Source organism: Lygodium microphyllum, chromosome 21, assembly GCF_053477565.2.
Source record: "Lygodium microphyllum isolate KBCC chromosome 21, Lygodium_microphyllum_v1.1.10, whole genome shotgun sequence".
Taxonomy (NCBI): Eukaryota; Viridiplantae; Streptophyta; class Polypodiopsida; order Schizaeales; family Lygodiaceae; genus Lygodium; species Lygodium microphyllum.
Genome location: NC_141155.1, coordinates 132,424,339 through 132,445,699, shown reverse-complemented (window position 1 = coordinate 132,445,699; position 21,361 = coordinate 132,424,339). Strand labels below are relative to the sequence as shown.

The 21,361-nt window shown below is 39.8% G+C and overlaps 1 protein-coding gene and 1 non-coding gene across 5 annotated transcripts; both read right to left on the bottom strand.

Moving 5' to 3' along the window:
* Positions 1-3,811: 3,811 nt before the first annotated feature.
* Positions 3,812-3,883, bottom strand: TRNAC-GCA (transfer RNA cysteine (anticodon GCA)). The gene has a single exon. It is a non-coding gene; the product is annotated as a tRNA-Cys (tRNA).
* A 2,038-nt stretch (positions 3,884-5,921) lies between these two features.
* Positions 5,922-19,687, bottom strand: LOC148018569 (glutathione S-transferase TCHQD-like). 4 transcript variants are annotated; one of them, XM_087661214.1, is made up of 4 exons: positions 19,077-19,683; positions 17,751-18,978; positions 7,080-7,406; positions 5,922-6,813 (listed from the first exon to the last, which is right to left on the bottom strand). In XM_087661214.1, exons 3-4 carry the CDS (start codon positions 7,286-7,288, stop codon positions 6,228-6,230), a joined length of 795 nt encoding a protein of 264 aa, XP_087517340.1. In that variant the 5' UTR covers positions 7,289-7,406; positions 17,751-18,978; positions 19,077-19,683; the 3' UTR covers positions 5,922-6,227. The 4 variants fall into 4 exon arrangements, with proteins under 4 accessions (XP_087517340.1, XP_087517341.1, XP_087517339.1 ...); XM_087661215.1 differs by lacking the exon at positions 17,751-18,978 and having other exon boundaries at positions 7,080-7,442; positions 19,077-19,684; XM_087661213.1 differs by lacking the exon at positions 17,751-18,978.
* Between the last annotated feature and the right edge of the window lie 1,674 nt (positions 19,688-21,361).

Genomic DNA, 21,361 nt, shown 5'->3' with positions numbered 1-21,361 from the left:
AAGCAAGTCACATAGCAAAAATAATATAGATTTTATTTTATTTTTTGTAACAAGAAGGGACACATAATAAAGGACTGCTACACATGGAAGAACAAGCAAAAGGGTAAAAAGAAAAATAAGGATGATTGCAAAAAGGAAGAGCAAAGCAACAAAAAGATAGAGGAGATAAATGCCTACATCAATGATGATATGATGTCTTTTATGTATCCTCTTTAATTAAGAGACCTAGTTATGATCATTTGCATAAATTGATTGTGAGAGACATATATGCATATCTATGAATAAGTATTTGTCTATGAGAGGCATATAAGTATATATCTAGGAACAAATGGAGTAAGCGTGGTCCTTAGTCCAAGAAATGTATTTTTCTTGGCTACTATTGAGAGTTAAATGAAATGGACTATCGCTCATGGGATCCTAAATTTAAGAGTATAGTATGCATCCATGATGTTATATTTAATGAGGATAAGATGTAGAAGCAACCTATCAAAATGGTTGGATATTCACAATGTGGTGTTTCAAGAGGATGGATAGCCAGCACACCAACAGATTGTGTGACCTATTCCATATGATACAAGGCTTAGACAACCTACTAATGCTGAGGTAAGAGTGTCACTCAAGATAGTGGATAACATCATGTCCTATAGAATGGATAGGTGGGATAGCCAAATGCTTCTATTGAGTCAGTTTCATACAAGTCTACAAGGGTTTCAAAATTTCTAGATAGATATACTCCGTCTTTAGAGTATTTCATGGTCATGGATTGTAGTGAGCTTTCTTGTCATGTTGATGCTATGACTAGGGACGCTAGTCATAAAATGGAAGAGAACTATGTAGTCAAATATGGATTTTTTGGACAAGAATGCTACTACTTGGGAGTTAATTCCTTTGTCTAAGGGTAAAATATACACTACCATGTAAGTGGGTCTACAAGCCAAAGGTATCTCCATCTTAATACATTGCCTAAGTACATGTTGTGGAAGGCGAGAAGCAGTTGGTGTTAAGCTCTATAAGAGCTTGTATGGTTTTTGGAATAGACTTCCAAGGAACATTATCATAATTTTGATGCTTTGTGCAATCTTATGGGTATACTAGAAGTGAGACTGATTATTGCCTACATACTAGGAAGGCTCGTGACAATAGCCTTATGATCTTGATTCTTTATGCGGACAATATGTTGATTGTTGGGATGTTTGTTATGGATGTGGATGTTTTAAAGAAAAGGTTGCATGAAACATTTGGCATGAAGGACTTAGGAAATACTGATCACATTCTTGGTATCCGCATTATGCAAGATTGAGACAAAAAGATGCACTATTTGTCTTGGAAAGGAATACATTGGAAAGGTATTAGAGTGTTTCAATATGGAGAGGGAGAAGGCTATGAGTATTCCATTGCCTCTATATTTGAAACTTAGCCAAGCGGATAGTCCCATTGAGATGAGTAGAAGGCTAAAATGACCAAGATTTCTTATGCATTTGTAGTTGGTAGCTTAATGTATGCCATGGTTGCTACATGTCTAAACATTGCCTATGTAGGGAATAGTTAGCATGTATATGGCAACTCTAGTAAGAAGCATTGGGAGGCAATGAAGAGTATACTGAGGTACTTGAATAGCACTAGGTCTATGTGCATATGCTTCAAAAGGAACGATGCATTTGTTCTTGGATATGTAGATGTCGATTTGTAGGGGATCTACCACATGAAGGAAAGACGCATCAGTTCCTGGATATGTAGATGTTGATTTGTAGGGACTGTAGACCCTAGGAGGTCTATTATGGATTTTGTCTTCACTTTGATAGCTTATGTGTGCAGCATCATTCTCCTCACACGCCAAAAGAGATTGATCCTTAAGGTGCAATACTGCCCAAAAGGTTTACAACTGTTGCGAGTTATCATGTTGCCCAAACAAGCCTACAACTAATTGCCTATAATAGTATTTCTAGATGAGATGTTCACTACACACAATAGTAGCCAAATGCAACTTTAAGCATAGAGCAATGATAGAATCAAATATGTGATACTTTTTTTACCATCTTTAATAATTACTATAGTCATTTTTCTTAGCTCATGTTTCAATGAGTTGAAAACTACAATAATATGTACACATAAAGAGCACATGTACAATGACAACAAGCAATTGTTGTACGAATGCTACACCCAAGATGAAATCCATGCAGTGCAATTTCAAACAAACACAACCAAGGAACTAATGCTACAAAAGTGGATGGTGTAGATGAACTTTCATGAGATAGAGGAAATAGCAATTGAAGAAACCGCAATGATGACAAAAAATATTATATTGAACTCACTACAGGCATTGTAAATTGCACAATATTTAAATTATCAAACTAGACAAAACGGAACAAAGTTGGGTAGAATCCAAGTAACAATTCTATTGACCAAGAAACTCTACAACCAAAGCAAACACTAGTGCTACTCATTGGATAGCAAATGGTTCTATAAATTGACATTCTCATTGACACTAGCATACATACTCTTTGGTCACAAAGAATAGAAAGCTATTATTTTCCAAAAATTTGTCATACATATAAGAAATGCATTTGCAATAGGACTAGCACATATGCTTTCAAGAGTGACTAAAAGAGCAAACCTATGCATAGTTGGCATAGCAAAGGCATCAATATGTATTCCAAAGCCAAAAAGTAAGGCCATGAATTACACATGCAAAGGATCAGTAACCATATAGCATCAACACATACAAACTACAAGGAGTCCTCTTTCTTCTTTCTTAAAATTTAAAATACAACTTTTAATTATTCAATCATTTTCAAAGTTTATACTAATTTCACAATTCCCAAATGATGTGCTTTCTTGTGGTTGTTTGAACAATTACGAAAGACCTATAAAGAAGAAGACGAATGGATAAGGTTTGATAAAGAAACAACACATAAATTCTACACAATATCTACACATATATTAGAACAAATACAAAGTTTAGATATATACCTATTTGCATATAGCTCTTCCAATTCTACATCAATAATGAAAAAAACACATGGAGCCAAAGTAAATAGTAAATTTGGAGCAGCGAAGTTATCTATCGACATGATTAATGAGAATGGCCAATAATGGGAAGCTACCTATTAATAAAAGTGAGAAGAGAATTGCAAATAGTGTTGGCAGGTGATCATCAACACCACAATGTAGCCTTCAATGATAGCAAAGAGTGTTAGAAATTCACGGATATATGCAAGGAAACATTCAAAAATAATCGTAAGAATGAATAGTACGACAAAAAAAAAGATATGATACCTTCCTTAGGGTAAGGGGGGAAATTATGAAACAAGTGTCAAAAGGCAAATAGCTTGGGGCTGGTAATGTGATAAAAAATGGGGAAGATGCTGAGAATCTTTGCTTATGTGTCTGTCATTGGTTTGCTAAAAGGTGTTACATTATTGGCTCACAAGTGTACCACTATCTCCCAAAAGTGTATTTTTAAAATTGCATAAAAGATTCTAAAAATAAAGAATACCATTACAAAGGCTGGAAAAGACCTACAAGACTCCTTTTATTAAAAAAACACTCGATAAGGTGGATATTGGGTACAATGACATAAGAGCAGACCCACTATGAATGCTTGCTCCACAAGCCCCAATGGACACAAAGAGGAAAGGCATACACATCGGAGTTGCTACATGACAAACACATCTCCCTTGCCCCATCATAACTAGCAGCAAAAGGGGTGCCAAGAGTCCTCGTTGAGGAGAATATTCCCTCCTCACTTACTCAACAAAGCGGCAACGACGTCGGCAATAAGAATGAATACGCTGGCGTGCAGTGGACCATCAGGGCGCAACCGGGCTTGAACCGGTGACCTATCGGACTGCAGCCGATTGCTCTACCACTGAGCTATACACCCACTCGATGCGACAACAATTTTATATAATTATAAGCTTTAACCGATTCCATCCAACACCAAGCTCAATGTGTGAGATCGCATTCAAGTTTTTCCGACGACATAATGTCGCTGGCAAACGCTTAATAGCATGATGCAGGTGAAACAAGCGAGGAGGACAAGTGGCCAATGCTCCCAAAACCATACAGAAATGCAGAACAGATACAACCCATCTCCCTCTTTTCGAAGACAATAGACACAGCCAACCTCTCTCTTCGAAGAACTTCCTGCACACTTCACGGTCCTCCATAATGTGGAAATAAGTAGCAATTTGTGAAGTATTGAGGTAAAAAGAGAAATCTAATAGAAAGCGTTGAATGAAAAAAGGAGGTGCACCAGAAGACAATACAATCACTACATGTAAGCATTAAATAGAAAAGATTTCAGTATGTAAGAAGAATGGAAAAGGGTTCTATGTGAGAGAGTAGTGCCATCCTGTTAGACGTTTAGTAAAGTAGAAAAAAACTAGAGCTTGATGAAGGATGACAACTTACAAGATGCCTTTTATTGGTTGGCATTTTTGGACATGGAAGTAAGTATTGATTGCATACGAGTTGCCAGAGAGGATTGGGAGAGTCTTATGCTAACACTTTTTGTTAGCATTGCCTGATAGGGCATTTGCTATTACAATGCTATCGTTACAAGGCAGTTTTTCTTTTAAAATTGCCCCTGGTTAACTTAAATGACCCACTTTTAAGCTTTTTAAGAGCTGATTTAGTTCAGCTAAGAAATTACCCACAGCTAACTTAAGTGGCCCACTTCTAGACTTCTTAAGAGCCGATTTAGTTCAGCTTAAGTTTACTTTTTTGTCCAAATTCTCTCTTTCTTTTAAAAGAACAATCTTGAGAGAGCCCTTGCTTTTGGGAATTAAAGTAGCAGTACGAGCCCTTCTTGGAAACAAAAAGGGCATTGTTCCAAAGAACACTAGCAGCACACACTTGTTCCTTCTACTTTTGTGCACGTTATCAAGAAGGTGGCTAGGATCCTAGCAATGGATACAAGACCAAGACCACCAAGCTTGTATTTCAAGCATTGAGGCATTTGGCAAGCCAAAAGATGGCTACAAAAGTATATCTAGGGAAATCTCATGCAATGCAATTACTAGAACCTCCTGTACAACAAGTACCTTCTCTTAAAGGGCAGCTTGTTTGCTTAATAATGCACCCAATGTATTGTTTCCCTCATTTTGACTAACTGCCTAGTTACAACTTGACCAAGGCAACGAGTTTTGAATTATGCTACCTTTACCATGCGAATTATGCACACATATTTATTACGTAAATGCACATATGGCTAATTGAGCACTTATGTACTTCTATAAAGCTGCTTCCTCTAATACTTGTCTTTACTTAAACTCGATGGAATATATGGTATGTAACTTAGAGTCAATTGTTTAAATTGTGTTTATGGAGTGCAAGTACACTCATATGTTGGCCATAAACTCTACAAATGAGAATGCATAAACATATGGCACGTCTAAGATGCATAGTAGGAAACAAGATCAAGGCTTGGAGGACTTTGCAGTCTCCCACTTGAGAATGTCAAATGGGAGGTATTCAGGCAAGCAATTATATGACTTTTAAAACACTCAAATGTGAAGCGTGCATCTTGCCAAGATGACAGAGACCTCCCCAAACCCCAAAGAAACATAAAGTAGAACCAATCATTTTTATGCTGTAGTTCTGGACTCCTACATTTCACACACAGCGTGTTATAGTTAAGTGCTCATGGCAATGCAACAATGGATGTGATAATAAACAGCCTTGCTAGTTCCATGATGCTACTCACAGAGCAGTTCCCTCTTCCTCTCATCTAACATATCCAACAATTGACACCTAAAAGATTTCAGCTATTTGCCTTCCCTTGCCCCATAATTCAAACACTTGATAGCCGGTTTATAGGTTTACAAGACTGTTAAGTATCAGGGACGAGCCCCTAGTTCCTTGATAAACTCTCAGTTCCAAGACTCTCTTTTGCTTCATCAACATTTGAATAAATGCTCTTACAGGTTTACAAGAATATATTATGGAACAAGTATTTGGGTGGACTCCTAAGTTCCTTGCAGTGATTTTCCAAATCCTCTACAATGGAAGATGTGAGAGGAAAGCTCCATTATACAGAAATATGTCAGGTGACTGGGCATGGTTATAGCTGCTCTAAAGAAAATGAATGGAATTGACTAGCTCCCTGATCCCTCTCTGCCAAAGAAATGATCAGTCTAACTTTGAAAATGGAAACAGGTCCAATTCTTGGCTTATAATTCTCTTTTCTAGCCACACCTAATTCTGATGTATTGACTCTATATACTCTAATATTTTTTGAAGAAGTCTCTGAAGGCCACATTGAGTGCAGTGGTTAACAAGGTCTTGTATCTGTTTATCCCTCCGAAGTACCTCCCAATTACCACTCGATAACTGGAGCGTCGTTTTGACCTGGCCCAGTACCTTGACAAACTGTGTCTCTTATAAATGTAGTCCTTTTCCACACCCAAGAGCTTTAACCATCCAAGTACAGGTAAGAACATGACATCAGCCATGGTAAAAGTATCCCCTGCCAAACACTCTGTGGTTGACAGCTGCTGCTCTGCTATGTCCAGCAAAAGATCAAGCTGCTGCTTGTTGTCTTCCAATGCCTGTGTGTCCATCATCATCTCATCTGTTGCATATGCCCTGTGCAGTTTCAAGTGGTACTTCGTAGCTAAATCTGGAAACTTTGCCATCTGTGCAATTGCCACCCTGCGCTTGAACCTACTAAAGTATTTCCGAATCTTCACTGGTATATGGCTTAGGGTGAAAAGTTTGGGATCCCACTCATCAATACGTTGCATCCACTCATTGAGTCTCTCCTTGTCCACATCATGACCACCTAAAGGTCCATTTATACTGTCAATAAACCTGCAGAAGAACAAAACTTCATTAACTCTGTTTTCTCTAGTTTGTGAAAGTTTAGTATAAAACTACATAAACATAATCCCCTTTCATACATATCAAATAATTCAAGATCAAGAAGAGTGGTTTCATTCAATGGATAACATCCAGAAATTGTTGTTACATTCAAAGCAAAAAGAATGAGAAAGGCCAATAAAAAAGGTACACCCAGCCATTGATAGAAACTACAGAATGATTAAATTATCACTAAATTGACTATCACAATTACTTACCGCATAATGGAGAGGGTCTCAACGAGTGTAAGGTTCCCACTTTGGAAAACTGGCAATTTACCATCAGGGTTGACCTTGAACAAGTCAGGACTCAAATCCTTCCCCTTCAAAGGATTCAAACTGTGTGATATGTAGTCCATTCCCTTTTCCTCCAAAGCTAGTCTCACTTTCAGGCTATTCAATGAAAAAGCATGATGGTAGAGCTGCATGCTGATTATGGTGCTTTTGAATCACATGGATTACCCCTGGAGATCTCCTCTTGTGCAGATATTGACTATTGCAGACAGTTATGGATTGAATAAAACCATATGTTGCAGAACATAGATTCTGCACCATAAAATCACCGAAGTTCAGATCTCGAGTCTGTGCTGAGACATGAAGAATGAGATTGTCTGCAAAGGTTTTTTCTAACAGTTGACTCAGTCATAACTTTCTATCATGAGTAGACAAAATATGCATCTCTTTATACATCTTAGCATTCAACAATAAAGACTCAGATTATTATCCAAATTATTATTCATCATTCCATTCACATTGCCTTATGTTCGTCAACCTAGAAAGGAGGCAGACATCTATAGCGTTTATTCCTCGCATTAAAAAATCACTCATGAGTGGACAGGCGAAGCTCCATTAGAACAAAGATGAAGCCAATCAAGTAAAGAAATCAAGATAGTTTCGAGTTATGAAAGGCATTTCTCCCAACTCTTGCCAGCATCTCCTATATATTCAGTTGAAAACTAGATCAAACATGATTCAAGTTGACCACTACCAGCTATAATTCAGAGAACAATATCACTGGTACAAAATGAGGTGCAGTAAAAATTTAAGTCGGGTCAAATAAACCAAGTGAGGTCAGACATTTAAAAAATTGTTGAGCGAGGAGAGACTGATTTCCAAAACCAAAACTAACTTCTCGCAAAGTGTGTGTTGCAACTATCTTGCACTTCTTGTACATGATATGCTCACTTAAATATTTCAACCATCTTCCCTTAAAAGATCTAGGTGAAGCTTTCCAACCAATACAAGGGATTAATGTGGACTTCACATTTGCGGCCCATGACAACAAGATTTCAAAGTTTTTGTGATACAGAGAAAGTCTTTATGGGGCTGTATTATGTAAATGGAAACCAAAATAGGAATTAATGGAATACAATGAGCTTAGTGACTTTGGTATCTCAACAGACATTTGGGCTGAAAATGCAGCAAGCAGCAGCTTCTAGAAGGGCAGGAACAGCTTTAGATGACCATGTTAGGGGCTGAAAGATGATGGCCGTAGTAGGCAATGGAGCTAGCGGCTATGTGATGGTGTTGACTGGATGGGGCAGGCTAGAACTAAATAACAAGGGATCCCAATGACTATGCACATCATCTATTTGTAGATGAGGAACCAACCACGGTGTTAGGGTTTGCTTGTGCGATACAAACATTATTTTAGCATTAAAGTTTGAGTTTTGGGGGGTCATTAAATGAGCTGATTAAGATCTAATGTGTAGTGCACATTTTTAATCTTAACACCCCCTCTTACGCCCAAAACTGGAACCAATAGGAATTGCCAAGCATAGCTCGCCCCATTTTACCACGAAGGGTCCCACCCTAAAGCAAACAAGGCATCAGTCAATGGCTGCCCAATAATCTTCCCTCCAGAGTCCAAAGGGCCACCCCAAAGAGGCCAAGGCATCACACAAAGGGTTCAAGTTAGCTGCCCAATGGCCTACCATGACGTACAAAGGTGATGTAAAATCACTTTGAACTTTTTTTAAGTGAAAATTTATAAATGAAACTGTGCCCATCGATGAAAGGGATCGTTGGCTCACAAATCACAAAAAAGATAGAATGTATTCAACTACCCACAAGGGTATCGATGACGAAGTAAAAGGGTGTAGAGCTATGTACAACCAGTGGAGATAGCTCGGGATCCAAGAAGAGACACTCACCTTGTGCAACAAGTAGTTAATTTTGATTTAGAACAAATTCTGGGTCCTTCTATGCCTCTTGCAGTTGATGACTAGCAAGAGGAAGCAGAATTTGATGACCAATTTAAAGATCAACTAAGGACAATACCTAAAATGTTTGTGCAATTGGCAAATGATCCTTGATTAATATGCACTTTTTAAAGCAATTGGTGCCAGTGGGGGGGATTTGACCTTCCTTCTATCCAGGGTTTGACACAGCTAGATACTCCTGTGGTCCTTACCCAGGATGTTGAGACCTTGAGGACTCTTCTATAGGTTCTATTCTTTGGATAGGTGTACTCAAGATGGTAGGCTTTATAAGCTCATTGCCCTTGCTATGCAGACTTCTCAAGTTTTCCTCCTACACCTTGTGCCCTAGCTGCTTACAAGGCAAGCAGCATAGTCGGCCTCATCCACAAGTTGCCACTTATAGGGCTACTACACTGCTCAAGTTGTCCACATGACTTATGCAGACCTATGGGCACGGCCTCCCTTGGAAAGACCAAGATTTTGATGTTGATTGTTGATAATTTCAGCTAATATGTGTGGCTTTACTTCTTGAAGTACAAGAGTGAGACATACTCCAACTTCTACAAGTGGAGGTGTTTACTGAAGCGCAAATGTCCTTCAAGGTTCGAGGTGTACGAGCCAACTATGGTAGCTAGTTTTGCTCTAACGTTTTTTCTAAGCTTTGTAGGGATCAGGTGATTCATGGCATCCAATAATTTCTCACTAAAACAATGGCAAAACTCATGCTCACACAAAGTGGCATTCAATTGACTAAGTTCCCTATACACTTGAGCATCATCCAAAGACCTTTGAGTATTATTTTCCAAGAGAGAATCTCTTATTTTTGCATGCTCCTCCAGAGCCTTTTTTTAACCTTTATGCCCTGTAATGGTAGTGCAGTCCTGCAGTACCTACTATCACTAAATTTGCTATAACTTTCGCTAGAAACCTTCAACTGACAAAGTTTTTTATTCAAATAGAAGCTTACTTTTCCTCTTCAAAGAAAGCACTTAATCCTCCCATTTTGTTTAGGACAGAAAAAGTTATAGCATCCCAAAGTTAGTAAAGAGCAAGGAGATGTTGCTGATGTGATTTGCAGCCACCAGGGACTATTCCTACATCATGTGATAACAATTTGGAGCCCTCCAAGAGCAGGTGACAACAGCCTAAGGTTCTTCTAGTGCAAGTGATAGCATATAAAAGGGGGTAGCAACCTTTATGGTGGTCCTCACTTGTAGGTGACAGCTTCCATGACTGTTTGAGCAAGGCAACATCAAATTTTCAACATTTCTTGTTATGAAACTCTGAAATTTCTCTCCACAGCATTCTCTCTCATCCCCCAACCATCGCTCAAATTATCTCAGTAGAATCCAACCATTTGAGTCATCAAAGGTGAAGATAATGGAAAATCTCTGTTATAAACCCTAATTTACAGCAAAAATTAGGGTTTGGCAGCCACCTCATGACGATACTCAAAACTGAGGGTCTATGACTTGAATTCCAACAGTTGAAATTGAGAAATTTCAAGGAGATTCAAGAGGCCAACCAACCAATATCAAATTTGGAGCTAAATTTGAATATAAGATAAATAAATATTACGAGGGGCGCCGGTTTTGCAACCAATAGGGTGTCCAGGGTCCAAGATCTAGTGGTAATATTTGCATTTTTAGTTCATGTGAAATTTATGCTTGCTGTAATTAGTATTAAATCGGGTTATTTACAACCCTTTCCAAGGAGAAAAACTGGTTTCAATGTTCCATTGCCATGACACCATCAAATCCCTTGACTTGGTGGGCCCAAGACACCTAATTAAAGGTCATAAGGTTTGCTTTGGTGCTGAAATTATATTCAGTTGAGCATTACATCAAGAATGTCTTCAAATAGTGAGTGGGATGAAGCAAGCATGATGCTTCTCAATCTAAAAATTCACACAAGTATTGGCGGAAATGCAATGCCTAATCTTGGACAAGGCAATCAGTATGGGCAGCAAGCTGAGAATGAGGGAATTGGACAAGAGGTGAGTCCTTCTAGGTCTCTTGAAGCTGATGACCAACAAAAGTAAGAGGAATTTAATGACTAGTTTAAGATTAGTTAAGGACAGCAACTAAAATGTTTGTGCGATTGGTAAATGATCCTCAATTCATGGCTTTTTGAACCCCTTAAAGGAGGACAACAAAGCCAAGAAGAGAAAATTGTATTCAAGAGCTTCAGGACAATAAGATACACCAAAGGAAGAGCCAATACAACAACATGATGTTTCAAATGTGGATAGTAAGCATAAGCAAATGATGCCAGTGGGGCAATTGATGCATATGCAAGGCCAACTTGGAAGTGCCAATCCAATGCTTTTTGGACAACAAAGGCAACCAGGGTACTTTCGTGGTGGCACTAGTTTTCATGCTGTAGCGGGTCAGGAACTACATATGGAAATGTGTAGCACTACTTATGGTATGTAGTAACCAATGCGTGGTGTGCAAGGCCCAATGTATCCGAGTATGGTACATGCAAATGCTCTGTATAGTGTTGATCATGAGGAAAAATATAATGGTCAAAAGTATGCAAACAAGAATGTCTTCTAATGTATCTAGTGCTTCTAGTGCTCGTAGCATGTCAAGTACACATGAGGGACTAGTCAATTGGATGCAATGATGCATATTAGTAAGTTGGAATTGTAGCAATGTGAAAGTATAAAGCATCACAATGCTCAAGAGGGAAGAAGGCCTAGGATCTAGTAGAGGTTTTGAGACAAGTAAAGTTACAGTTAAAGTTTCCATGTGCTTCTTGGTGAAGCTTCAACATTGTTTCACCTATGAAAAAATGCAATTGGATGGAGGAGGGTGACCTGGTAGATCATCCTCAATGATGCACTTCACCTTAATGTCTTTCAATTAGAGCCGATTTTGGATCAGGCTCTTTTAGATATATTTAGCAAATCATAGAAAGTCCAGAGTATTGCCTAGTGCTCAAAGGGGAGGTTGCACCTCCACTCCCCTAGTGATGGACAACTCAGTTATGTACTGAATCTCAAATGTACTTGGTTTGCATCCAGGGTACTATATGCTAATAATATTTCTGCCATTCGAATCACTATTTAGTGTTCTAGTCATTGCGAATTGGTATGCATATGGTATAGTTTGTGTCGCCAAGTGATAATACTTTTTGCAGTTGCTTTCTTTATTTATTTATATAAATATTTTATTTTTCTTTTCTTTAGTTGTTATTGCCCTTTATCCCCAGAGTTCTGTTGGATTAAGCCGGGATCTTTGCATGGCCAAAAGAGGCAGCCATTGGACAAATTGGACTAATGGTTTGTTTGAGCCTTGGGACCGGATCCATATTGAATGAGCATTGAAGAATAGAATGCCAGTGGTTTGGGACTGTGTGCTTAGCCACTGAAGATGGTGTAGGACAATGAGTCTGGCCAAGTCACAAGATGCACATGTGAGAATGCTCATGGAATAAAAGTCACCGTAACTGAGCCACATTACACTTTTTGATGTGGTTGCAATGATAAAAGTTGCTCAGAACAACTTGAGGAATGCAAGGATCACCATCCCTAAAATTTAGGGAGTTACTATTTTTGGATCCCAGAATTTGTTCGCATCATTATCTTCGTTAATTGCTCAAATTGTACCAAGATTAGTGAGTACATTGAGAGGGACTATCCCACTATTGTGTGAACTCCATGTGCCTCATACTCACTCAATCTCATGATGGAGAATATGACAGCACTTCCTTGGGTAGAACCAACCTTGGAGAAAGCCTTACATATAATTAATTTTATCACTCGCAAGTCCTTGGCTTTAGCTCTATTTAGAATTGTTTGCCATTACGACCTTGTGAAGCCAGCAAAGATGTATTTCAACTACTTATTTCTTGTGCTTCATTAGTAAGTAATTATTTATGATTTTCATTATATATTATAATTACATTGCATGATGCATCTGCCATCAACATGCACATTGGAATTTGGCATAAAATAAATGTTTTAACTTTCTAAGTGTTTTGCGTCTTATTTTTTTATTTATGTGTTTAGAATGATGCAAACAAAAGTTTCTCTTCGTCATCTCGTATGTAGTGAGAAGTTGAATGCATGGAGTGGGAGTTGAACTATCAAAGCATGAGAAATAACAACTTGCATCTTGAGTAATGGATTTTGGGATGAGACGCAAGCTATCAAAGAAGCCATTATACCCCTCTATTTTATCTTACGGCTCTTTGATCATGAGGAATGTACCATGAGCTTACTTTATCATTATATACATGAGCTTTATAAGGCCATGTCATCCTGCTGTGCTTTGTCTACACAGAGCTAAATACTAAATATTAATTTATACATTCATTTTATAAAATTGCTAATGAAAGCTACTAATGAGAGTTTTCATGCAACGTATAGAATTGGTAATCTCGCCCATATATGGAATGAGAGATGAGATTGGTTTTCATAAACCAATCCACATTGTTTCATACCTCCTCCATCCTTTGTATAAGGATCCAAACCATTAGAGTGATAAAAAGCTTGTCGGGATGGACTCAGTACCTTGATTGAGTCTTTCAGTCAGAGAAAAGAGATCGATAAGCTCTCTCTCTAGCTTATAACTAATAATTTATTGCTATGTGTGTAACTTTGATCATTGATAAATACCGAATAGTGACCGTCGATATGTAATATATTATATGTATAAACTAATTTTTTATTACTATTAGACTATGAATAGGATTGAGAATAAGGTGATTCTTTTTGTGCATCATCATGATCATTTTGTACGAGAGGTCGCTTTTAGGCAAGAGAAAAGACGCCTTACAGTGTCTTGGTAGTGAATAAATGGTTGTCTTACGTCCAAAGTGCACTCCTTAACTCTTTGTGTGCTCTCCCAAGAGTGTACTAGTGGTGCAACAGAGCATATTTGGAGCATATGTACAAATAATTATACCAAGAAAAGAAAACTTTTTTTTTATTTTTCAATCTCATATATGTGCATTGGTAAATTCAAATGCATTGTGAATTTGTGCTTCAGTCATGTAGATGCTTATTTCTAAAATCTCACAAATATCAAGCCCTCTTTTATAGGTTGAGCATAGGCCAATTAGAGAAGTTGGTCTATGTGAATGTTAATCTACACTTATTGGAGAAGCTACAAGGCCAAGTTCTTGAGAGAGGAGTGTTCAGTGAAGGGTAAAAGAGGTTGATAGCATAGTAACATGGAACGGGGAACAGGAATGGAGACGGGGACGGGGACGGGGGATGGCTAAAAGCAAGGAATGGGGACGGGGGGTGGGACGCGCGAGGGAACAACATACATAAATAGCATTTGAAAATGTATGCATGTGATGTGGTGGATGGATGTGTGGGTATAGTAATAGGGAATGCCCATTTTGTAGCTTTCTGTCCCAGTCCCATCCCCATGTTAGAGCCCCCTCTCATGGTAACAAGGGATGGCAATTTATTATTCTTGTCCCCATGGACCCATCCCTATCCCCAAAACTGGTCCCATGTTACTGTGTGGGTGAATGTATACTACCAATAAACATACTAAAAAACCACCCCCTAAAAGACACCCACTCAAAAAAAGAAGTAAAAAACGTCTCCTAACAAGGGATGTAACAAGGGGACGGGGTAGGGGACAGCCGAGATGGGGAGACAGCTCTTGGGGATAAAACAGGGGACGTCCCTATCCCATTCTGGTGTCCCCATTCGGCCCATCTATTCGGGACGGTGTTCCCACATTCTGGGGCCTCGAGACGACCGTTCCCTGATACTATAGTTGATAGCAAGGTCATTGCCAAGCTGGAGGCCAGCTTACGACGAGGAGAGGCAATTGATCTTGCTTTCATCCAGAGGTGCACTGATGAGGATATTACCTATGATTTCCTTCAAGAGGATGAGCTACACTTCCAACGTATGACCCGTGCTCAAATACGTGCCATGGTTGCCATGATCTCTAAATGAGTATAATTTAGAATCTTAATGAAAGTTGAAATGAATATTCATATTCTAGCCTTTAAGCTTATAACTCTAGAGTCTATGTAGGGCTCAGATTATATGTACTTATCATTTGTATATATAACTAATAATTTTAATCTTATAATTAATATTTTTTGAAACCTTGAAACCTCAAGGTGGTCAACAAAACAAAATGTGAAACGAAACCTCGAAACCTCAAAACACAAAACATGACAAAACGTTTCTGGTGACTATGGTTAGAGCTTTCACCAACCACCTGCTACCTTCTAGTGTCTGATTCCAGCCTTCCTCACCTATTTGTAGCTGTCACTAGGTCCCAAGAGTTGTCGCCTATAGTTTGGTGCTGTCGCCATCGGCTAGCAGCTATCACCTTAATCTTCTCTCTCCTCTAAATGCTGTGTTTGCAGTTTCTAGTTGTTCTGACATTCTCTCACCTTTGCTACGTTTTCACCTAACAACTATCGTTCAAAATCTCTCCTCTGGTACCTACATATTTAGTCTTTCTCTCTCTTGCACTACTGTCTATATCAAATCTAGTCTTCCTTGGCTGCATTTGCTGGTGTTCGACACTCGCAAGTTACTTTTGCTGCGATTCAAGATCCGTTTAGAGTCCGCTACACTTTATAGCTCATAATGTCTGCCTTGATCCTAGAGATACGAGAGTTCAAGGTTCAATATTCACTACATAGTGTGTTTGCTACATGAGCACTGTATATTCATTATTCATTCATTTCATTATTCATTGTGTTCACGGTCTTTGAGTTACCCTAACCCCAACCCTAACTGTGTTCTAATTTATCAGTCTGTACTTTGTCGTACGATTGGTTTTGTGCTTTTTGTATTTAGAGCCTTTCTTCCCATCTCAACTATTGTAAGTTGTTTACATGCCGCTCATGTATCTCACACAAACCAAGCCTCCACGATAGTTGCAAGATACTCTTCAGTAGAGCACCAAGTCTAATACTATGTGAAGATATAATAGGGTTTGCACTAAGATTAAATACAATGTGCGCACGTGACTAAAACACAATAACTAGTAGATACTCTAATGAAACTAAATGAATGCTGAATGTAAATGAGATTATGTATACAATGCTCAATGGCAAAGCTGCCCAACCGCCTACAGCCACGGCTCTTTGTGGGAGCAAGATGAGGGAGGTGTTGCAGTGAGACGTCCACATCAGAGACCAATCCCAAGTGCTGAGAACACCAGTCGAAGCTAAGTCATGGTGGAGAAGTGGCACACATAAAAAACCCAACCTGCAGCTGAGTGTTTGAGCAATGTGTGTCCTTCAGGAGCTATCCAGCAGCAAGTGACTGATCAGACCTGAAAACACAGCTGTCCACGTGGCTGGAAGAGCAGGGTGGCAGCTAGGGACAGGCTGTCAGAAGCTGCAGCAGTCAGGGCAGTGGTCCGATGTGCAATAGACAGTGACCAGCATGCCGGCAATGGCAGAAGACAAAACAAAGCAGCCTAAAGGTCATGTGGCAGCAGATGAAGCTCATGTCAGCAGTTGGGTTGAAAACATAGTGGGCAGCATCCTCCCAATGGGCAGGCAGCAACTGTAGATGACGACAGCAGGGGCTAAACATGGTGGCAGCAGCAGTGATGAAGCTGGCAGCCACGTGATGGCATAAACTAGATGGGGCAGGCTGGAACCAAATGACAAAGGATGCTAGTGATCATGCACACCATCTATTTATAGATGAGGAACTGAACAAAGTGTGGGGGTTTGCTTATGGGACACAGACACTCTCTTAGCATTGAACTTTGAGTCTTGGGCATGGCTAAATGAGCTAATTAAGGTTTAATGTGTGATACACCTTTTTAAGCTTAACCATGACAACACAATGAACACGGTCTCATGAATGCTCAATGAAGATGAGTGTACACTATATAGGAATGTAAATGATACAATGGGGCCCCCAAACCTTTGTGTCTCAAAGGACCATGCAAAGGTGGGCTGAGACTGATATCTGAGACACTAGGAACAACTCTAAGAGAGTGTTGCCCTTGTGAAGAATCTCAAATTCCAGTAACAACAGCCCACCACAGCTAATGATGTCATGGGCAGCAATGGAGGGAGCAAAACACAATTCTCCTAAATCATGTCATGGATGATTCTGGACAGCAAATGCAAGGCTGGCAGGCTGGCTGAAAATGCAGCTCCATAGGCAGCAAAAAATGGTGATGACAATGTAAGCTGGCTGGCCTCCTCAGGGAGAAAAAGCAGGCTGCTGGTGTAAAATACAGGCTCAAAACTAATGGTGACAAGCTGGCAATGATGTCCTCTGACTGGCGATAATGGCAGCAGAGGGACGAGACACAGGGAACCAAGTGCCATTCCGCTCAATAGCCGCCAGCTCGGCTTCCATCGCCTTTCGCCAACCTGGACTACTCGATAGAAGATATCCATCACCTCTGTGACCTTTTCAGCCTATGTGACACTCTTGGTACGATACCCTGGTCTCTTTGGGGGTGGGACTTTTTGGGTAAATGAGAGTGAAGTTATGCTTTCTTTTTCCTTGGGCACCTTTTTGGGCCTAAGAGGAGGTGTTGTACAAGCAAACTTAAGGCCTAGATTAACCTAAATGTTTTAGCCTAATTAAACTCCAAATCAGCCCTAAAACTAATTATCTCAAAGAAAAACATATTTCAACTATTTGGCAGGACAAAAAGCTCAAGTCCTAAACAAGGACAGGCATGGGCAATCACTGCTGAATCCCTTTATTCCACACACTCACCCTATCATCACCATCATCCCTGTCAGCATCTCATCACCTACACTGTCCTGCTGCATTTTCAGCCACTGCCCTCACAGGGACCTCTTACTTATCACATCGCCATTATTCCCATGCCAAAGAGAAGCTGCTGCTGTTCATGCTGCCATTGATCAAGACATTGCTGGTTGAGGTTGTCCTGCTGCTGGGTGACGCTGCCTACCCCCTGCATTTTTCTGCCTACAGCCTGTGGACGCCATCATCATCAACGTGCTGCCTGTGGAGCCTGTATTTTGCATCCTGGAGGACTGCTGCGATCATTCCCAGCCTTTGGAGGCTGCCATATTATCACGGGTGGCGTGCTGCAACATTTGGGATCCCTCTCAGGTATAACACACTCTCAGGCTGTTTCCTGCATCTCCAACTCCTTCATCAGCTCATCACCAGTCCCTGTCCACAAGATAGAGAGGCTAGTTGCCCCTTCATATTTTCTCTTCATTTTTATACCTTCTCTCATGGAGCATTTGCCGGGCAAATAGAGAAGCCACAGGGTGTACAACACACACACTAACAAAGCTAGGATAAGAGTGTTCTCAAAAGAATACCAAATGATTGTGCGCCAAGAGCAAAGCTCCAGCTTTTTTATATTTTAAATACATCTGCCAGTATTCTTCCCAGCAATCTACTTCTGCAACGAGAACAAAGTAATATGTAATGTTTGAATATGGTATTTACATCCCATGAGCATAGCCGCAGCTGAGAACCTCTTATCCCAAAATTAGTATTCTAGGTTCATCTATTCGGTGAAGCAATGTGGGATCTTCACAAAAGCGAAACTCGTTTGTTTGTGGAGTAAGACCAAGAAGAGCTTGCAAAGGCCAAAGGGGCGCATCTCATTTCTAGCAAATAGTACCTCAGATGCTCTACCTGCAACACCTTACAGGCCTTAAGGAGGAGTCTTATGGAGTAAGTCGAACAAAGTCTAGCCGCTTGGCATACTCCCAAGTGATGCCTTCATGTAACGGGTATATGCTTTGAGTATATTACAGTTTTATCCAAGAAAACGCGAATCTCTCTTCTTTGCATTCTGAAGGCGTGTTTGAGAGAGGCTAAAAACAATCCAACAGGTAGATTCTCTGGTTCCACAGCATTCGCACTCATCAGGTACACAGAATGTGATCCACAGACAATCTACTGGTTTAACATAAAGCAGCACTCAAAGGCATAACTTAATTGATCCTGCTTTTCGGTCCTGGTTCATCAAATGTATGGCTTCAGCAGAAAAGAGCAATGACGTTGCAACCCAGTAATTGATCACATCATGAATATCAGGAAACAACAGAGCCTGACCTGGGAAGCAGCAAGGGAGAGCGATCCCCTGACAAGAAGGTTGTGGCAGAACGGGGGTACATCCCGCACATCTAAAACATGGGTTTTCACGAGGCAGCCCCGAGATGTCACAAAGACCAGGATGGTGATGACGACTATGATGATGGTGAGCCCACCACCATTGGCAGCCCAATGAAGAAAGATTGATAATAAGCGAAAATTGAGACAGAGAACAAACGCCTCACGCAAAGTGGCAGGGATTCGGGAAGGGGGAGGGAAGTCGGTCTATGATGTGAGACTTAATGATACTTGCCCACTTCCTTGCCTGTTTTTCCCGACACCAATCCCTGATGTCAAGTATCCTCTGATGACCTGTCAATTCCTCTTGTAAAACTGTAATCCCAGATGTCCTGTTATTCCTGATGGTCTGTAAATTGTGCTAGACTCAAAGCCTCCACACACACAGGGCACAGGAACTTTCCACGGCAAGCAAGGCAAAGAACTTAGAAGCTTCAGCTTTTCACTGTCAAGAAATTACTTTCCTTAAATCCAACTCCCTTAAACCTTTGTGTGGAGAGTGGAAACTACACACAGACTGAATATGTTTAAACATGATCCCTTTTCCTATTCCCAATACTTTGTTCCCAATGAATTATGAGACTAGGCTATGTGAGATGATGAACCCTTCTTTCTTTTTTCTTTTTAAAACATCAAAGTAGGGTATATTAAAAGAAGTAGTAGATAAAAAAGAAGCTGATGTGGTGGCCAACTTCTTGTTGAACAATCTCCATATTGATATGAATATGTTTCAATCTCGGGCTTTCATATGTAATCATGGAGCGAGGATAAGTAATCTCCATATTAATACGAAGATGTTTCAATCTTGGGCTTTCATATGCAATCATGGAGCGAGGATAAATAATCACCACGTCCACCTCTACCTTCTTTAAAGAGGGCCATGCCCTAGATGAAGAACCTCTTTTTCCCCCTCTATTGTGCTCCAACTATGCACACAATATTTGTATTGTCAAGACATCCTTGTGAAACTTTCAATTTTGTAAGTTGAGCTTTCCATTGGCATGTGATGATCTTTATCGCAAAGGTCTATAATAAATCGAGTAGAAAGCTTTGTGCCAAGTTTATGAGTTGGTATGTAAGACTCTCCTTGAGAAACGGATGTAAGTGCTAAAGGAAGTCAAGATACCTTGTCAATTAACATATGGAATCTAGCTTCTTCTTTTTATTTTTGGAATTATGTCATATTATCATTTAAACGCATTCAAGTTTTGTCCCTCGATCTCAACACATGTACCTAGTCAAGTAGTGCACTTACTTATCATGCAAATCCAATTGAGGGTGCACACATGTTGTCACTAGTAGTTAACAGTGTCTAAATTTAACATCATTTTTAATGTGGTAAGAATTGACTTGAAAGTCACTATCCATTATAGAAATAAGTAATAATAACTTAGGTCATGTTTGGAATATTCTAAAATCATCTTTTGAAACATAAACGTGGTCGAGCACTTGAATTTACTTTAGTTGCTCGCTTCACATTTTTATGAGCAAAGGGAAGCAATTGTGCTATTGCATGATTGCTTTCCTTTACTCACAAAAAGTAAAGCAGATAACACCCTCACTAAGGTGTTTGTTCTTTGTGTATGTGAATGACATATAGTGATAGGCTAAGCTCTCTCTCTCTCTCTCTCTCTCTCTCTCTCTCTCTCTCTCTCTCTCTCTCTCTCTCTCTCTCTCTCTCTCTCTCTCTCTCTCTCTCTCTCTCTCTCTCTCTCTCTCTCTCTCTCTCTCTCTCTCTCTCTCTCTCTCTCTCTCAAAACCCCCAGTTGTAGAGAGAGAGAGAGAGAGAGAGAGAGTGTGTGTGTGTGTGTGTGTGTGTGTGTGTGTGTGTGAGAGAGAGAGAGAGAGATAAACAAACGTTAGCAAGGGATATACATATATTATGCAAGCTATTATACATTATTCATGGCAAGTTTCATCATCAACATTAAAAACCATGGTACGAGCACAATTTCACCACCAACATTATTCATGGCAAATTTCATCATCAACATTAAGAACCATGGTATTATTCATGGCAAATTTCATTAACACTAAGAACCATGGTATCAAGCACAATCTCACCACCAAACAGATACATGTGCAAGGCACCACATGTCACTCTTCACTACTTAAGAAACTCACATTGACCAACATGGCATGATGGTCTTGGAAGACCACCATGGCCTCCTTCAATCGAGCCATTCAACAAAACCACACCTCCTTCACCCTCCCCTAGATCTCCAAGG